The following is a 5,028-nucleotide window of genomic DNA, read 5'->3' as shown; positions in this document are numbered from 1 at the left end:
CTCATCCGCGGTGAACCCGGGAGACGCGGCGGCCGCGGCCGAACCTTCCGCGATGATGTCGTCCATGTCGGCCTCGGTCTCGTCGACGTCGCAAAGGTGCGAGAAGGGCAGCGCGCAACGACGGAGAGTGGGCGTCGGGGAGGACGCGTACGCGGGCGTCGAGTAGTTGTATGGAGGGTACTGCACACCGGTGAAGGCGGGCGAGGGCGTGCGCTGGGTCGGGTGTCCATGGGGGAAAGTGACGTTTGGGTTGAACCCACCGTGCGCGTCCCCGTCGGCGTAGCCCGACGAAGATGATCCCCATGGCTGTGGCGACGGAGACCCGACGCCTTGCTGGCCCCAGGGCGCGTACTGCGCGTGGTTGCCGGGTGGATTCATCATCCCCGCGCGAGTCACCTCGGCCTCGGCTTGGTCCGCCGAAGCGGCAGCCGCAGCCGCGCGTGCCGCGTTGTCACGGGCCTTCTTGGCGAGGGCCCTGTTCCGCCGGTCGGCGGTGACGGCCTCCCGGCGCTGCCCTTCCACCCTCCAATCGGCGTTTGTCATGCCCAATGGCTTGGACGGCGGCGCCCTCGGCTTCCTCTGCTTCGGCTGGGCGACGGAGGCGGTCGCGGTTGCCACGGCACGGGGGACGACGTACTTCTTCGGTGGCATGGCGGCCGGCTGGGAGGCGAGCGGGAGGGAGATTGGCGGGAGGGAAGGAGAAAATGGGAGGGAAGTGGGGAAAAGCGGGAAGAAACGGCGGGAAGAGGCGCTCGACTCGCCGACAGGACAGACCCACGCGTCCTTTTCGCTTGTGCCGGCACCCCAGGCGCTCCCCAGGGAGTCGGGTTCTGCCTGGGTCCGCCGGCATCAGTTTCGGTCCGAGCCGGCAAAAAACGGGCTTTTGGAGGGCGACTGGGCCGTTTTTTCGGCGCCGGCATGACAAAAACGTCCGGGAAGGGCCTGTTGGGAGCGCGGCTGGAGATGCTCTTACGTACGTCTATAGAAATTCTTATTAGCGATATTATTGTAGCTAGCTGCGGTCGAGTACATTAACCCAGAACCACGTAAGTACTCTACGCTTGCCCATTGATGCGGTCGAGTAAATGTAGTTACTGTTGCTTGTAGTCCTCCTTGTTGTATGGAGCGAAGAGCTCGGAGATCCAGTTGGTCTTGCGGTGCGTGGCGGAGCTCAGGTCGGCGCACATGCCGTCGCTGTCGTGGATGCTGTAGGTGGAGATGCAGTGCCGGCGGTAGAACCGCGTGGTGCGACGCATGGCGTCGGCCTCGCCGGCGACGTGCCTCATCATGGCCTGCACGGTAGGCAGCTCGAACCGCCCCTCCAGCAGCCCCGCCAGCCATCGGCACCGCAGCTCTGACGTGTGCAGGTTCGATGCGCTCTCCACGAACCCCACGAATGCCATGTTCGGGATCAGCGGGTGGATCGTGCCGCTGCACAAACACATCAGTCATCAGGCACTGGGTACATGCACGTGTAACTAATGATAAACATGCTACTCCCTCGGTTCCAATAACGTATGACTAAGAGGGTGTTTGTTTCCAGGACTTATTGATTTAGGGACTTAAAAAAGTCCCTATAAGTCCCATCTAAACCAAACAGAAGAGACTTATAGGGACTTAAAGGGGCATTTATGACTTATGAAATAAGACTCTCAAGAGAGTCTTATAAGGACTTATAGTTGTAATATGTTTTTATAGGGACTTATAAGTTCCATGAACCAAACAGGTAGAGACTTTTTAGGGACTTGAGACCTATAAGTTGGGACTAAAAAAATCATAGGACTTATGAACCAAACAGGGCCTAATGTAGTGCCAAAAAACATCTTTTATTATGAGATGGATGGAGTACTATACACGTACTGGTAGAGGGGCATCATGGAGGACTCGTCGACGAGGAGGCCGCGGAAGGGCTTAGGGAGGACCTCGCGGAGCTTGTCCGTGCCCTCGAAGCCGGTGGCGAGGAAGACGAGGTCGGCCTCCACCCCGGTGCCGTCTTCGAGGACGACGCCGATCTCCGAGAGCCACCACCCGTCGGGGGCCCTCTTGAAGCGCACCAGGCCGTGGTCAGCCATGTCGAAGAAGCCCTCCGGGAGGAAGGCCAGTTGGCAGCTGGCGTAGTCCTCGACAAAGGGGTGGTCCGGCGTCAGACCGTACTTGCCCAGCGGCAGCTTCCACAACAGGTACGACTCGATGAACTTCGACACCCCTGCCCGCTGCACCACCAAGATTCATCCATGCATGCATGGTTGCTGCTGTCATGAGAAATTTGTGCATGCATGGTTTGTGCAATAAGTAATGTTCTTCACGGCTGCGAATTATGACGTACACATACATACCAGTGGGCTCATGAGGCGGCAGAGGAGGGATCTGAAGAAGCTCTGGTTGGGCCGCTCGTAGAAGAGCTGGGAGAAACGTGTCGAGTAAAACAGGAAGAATGGCAAGCCCCAGATGGCGTATGACGGCACCATCCAATGCAGGGTCCGCACCAGCATCGTGCACGCCTGCCCGCCGTCGCCTTCAAACAAAGAAAACAAGGTTTTGCTATTCAGTTTTGCTAAGTCTCAGTCGATTGAAACTTCGTTATGTCTCAGTCGATACTATCTTTCTTTGATTTTGCATGGGGATCATACAAAAAAATATTTTCTGTTTTTCTTTTTCTTCTTGCATACTATATCACTTGACTGAGACTTGGTTAAGTCTCAGTCGACTCAGACCTAGGGTGTGCTATGTATCAGCTACCTGAAATTTTATCTCGCATGCAGTCACCTTCCTCCTTCCCCCTTTTCTTCCTTCACACGGGACCTGTCTAGAGAAGTCGCCGGAGAAGACAACCCCACTATCTATTATTAGGGGTGGGGGGAAGCCATGGGGGTGCAGGAGAGCGCCGGGGTTTTTCTCTATTGTGGCGAGGCCTAGAGGGATGGCCAGGGCAGAGAGGCTGTGCGCGGTAGCGCTGGCCGGCCCGGGTGATGGAGGCTGACAGTTAGGGCGAGGCAGGCCGACGGTGTCACGAGCAAGAAGAGAGGGAGGTAGAATATGAACAATGCGTGTTCTATTTTTGATTGTTGGCTGAAGACCTAAGGGCTCTGGTTGGAAGTGACTGATGGACTTTTATTTTCAGGCACCTAACTTATAGTTGGTCCCAACAAAAAAAGCAAAGCAAACTTAATCGGTTAATCGACCGATCCATGTTTTAGGAGATGAGTAAAGTGCATTTTCATCCCTCAACTTATCAAGAAATGTGGTTTTTGTCCCTGAATTTTTTAGTGCAACCTCCCAACTCTCAAGTCTTTGACAGTGACCTTCCTTGGTCAAACGTGATTTTAACTTGATGTGGCACAGTTTTGGCCACATCTTAGTGCAACCTTCCTGTCCCAACACTTAATATCGAATAGTGGATTCCTCGACCAAAACCTGGTTTACTCTTAGGAGAATTTGGACAAAATTTACTCGTAGGAGAATTGTCATAAGTTGAGGGATAACAAAATGCACTTCCTCTTAGGAGAATTTGGACACAGTAGAAGCTAGCTAACTATGGGAGTATGCTTTTACGCACCTTGGTTTGCCTGAACACATTCGTTGGCTAGATCGATAGCGCTCTTCTTGTACCCAACCACCACAACCTTCTTTCCTCTCATCAGCTCAACGGTCTCCTCCTTGCTCAGCTTGCAGTAGTCCACCGAGTGCATCACCGTCCCCTTGAACACCTCCGGCCCCTTTCCCGGCGGGAACACCGGCATCCGCGGCACGTCGCCGTACTTCCCCGTGCACATCACCACGAACTCGAACTTGTAATACTGCACATTCCCGTGGCAAAATATGCTCGTGAGGTGATTGAATTTATCAGAAGTCGGTGCAAAGTATGTAAAAGCAATCATGCATGACAAGAATACAAAGTAGAGGAACTTGTGCCTGAACAGTGCCGGAGCCGCCGGTGGCGACGCCGACCTCCCACGTGGGCTTGCCCTGGAGCGGAGCCTTGCCGGTGCCGCTCCACCGCTCGGTGAACCCGGCCTCGGCGCCGCCAAGGAACTTGATGTCCACCACTTTGGACCCGAACGAGATGTAGCGCCAGAGATCGAACTCGTCGGCGTAGCCCTCGAGGTAGTCGACGACCTCGGTGTGGGTCGGGAACGCCGGGTCGTCACGGTTGCCCCATGAGTAGTCGGAGAACTCGTAGTTCGCGCGTGGCGTCTGGAGCCGCGTGGTGCGGTACACGCAGTGTTTCCACACCCCGCCCACGGACGGCGTCGCCTCGAACACCACGGGGTCGTAGGCCGCCATCTGCTTGGCGGCCGCGAGCCCGCTGATCCCGCTGCCGATGATGGCCACACGGGACACCGTGGGCACGGCCTCCCTCGTGGCCCGTGCTGCTTTCACTTGCGCCATGGCCGTGGACGACGCGAGGTGATGGATGGAGCTCTGGCTGTGTGTGATGAACTTGTGATCGATTGATGTGTGTGCAAGAGAGAACTGCTTGTTGGTGTCGATAAGAAGAAGGCTTGAGCGTATTTATAGGGATCTTGCTTTGCATAAAGGAAGTAGGCCCATGCATAGCATGCATGCGGACGGCACAAGGAAAGTGCTGCTACACCGTGACAAAAATTAGAGTCCCAACGCAAAGTCACGATCACACCTTCGCTAGACCAGGGGTGTACAGACTCATGGATACCATGCAGCGGCATCTACTGGTTGAAGGATGCGGCGCCTTGCTCACTGCCCACGCCATAGGAATCTGCATGAGACGAGGCATTCACGTGAGGTACTAGTAGTATTTCTCTCCATTGCATGCATGCGGGCACTCGGCACTCGACGTAGTCCCGGCTTAGGGTAGAGTGCCAAAGCGCTCAGGAATCAGCACAAAAAGGGAAGACTTGTGTGAGATCTTATATTAGGTGAGATCAATGAGATTCACTGGTGGAAAAAGGGCCTTTGGTCGCGGTTCGCAACTGCCATTAGTCGCGGTTGCGCAACCGCGACCGAACGGGCGCGACTAAAGGCCCCACCCTTTAGTCGCGGTTGCTTAAG

The 5,028-nt window shown here is 55.6% G+C and overlaps 1 protein-coding gene across 1 annotated transcript; it reads right to left on the bottom strand.

Annotated features, from left to right (window-relative positions):
* Window positions 1-978: 978 nt before the first annotated feature.
* LOC119293970 (probable flavin-containing monooxygenase 1) lies at window positions 979-4,389 on the bottom strand. The gene is made up of 5 exons (XM_037572275.1): window positions 3,913-4,389; window positions 3,557-3,797; window positions 2,337-2,515; window positions 1,861-2,213; window positions 979-1,431 (listed from the first exon to the last, which is right to left on the bottom strand). The coding sequence occupies exons 1-5, from the start codon at window positions 4,387-4,389 to the stop codon at window positions 1,092-1,094; spliced, it is 1,590 nt and encodes a 529-aa protein (XP_037428172.1). The 3' UTR covers window positions 979-1,091.
* Window positions 4,390-5,028: the final 639 nt, after the last annotated feature.

The sequence above is a fragment of the Triticum dicoccoides genome, chromosome 4B (genome assembly GCF_002162155.2).
Source record: "Triticum dicoccoides isolate Atlit2015 ecotype Zavitan chromosome 4B, WEW_v2.0, whole genome shotgun sequence".
NCBI classification, from domain to species: domain Eukaryota; kingdom Viridiplantae; phylum Streptophyta; class Magnoliopsida; order Poales; family Poaceae; genus Triticum; species Triticum dicoccoides.
Note: the sequence above shows the minus strand (reverse complement) of the source record. Positions and strands in the feature narration are given on the sequence as shown.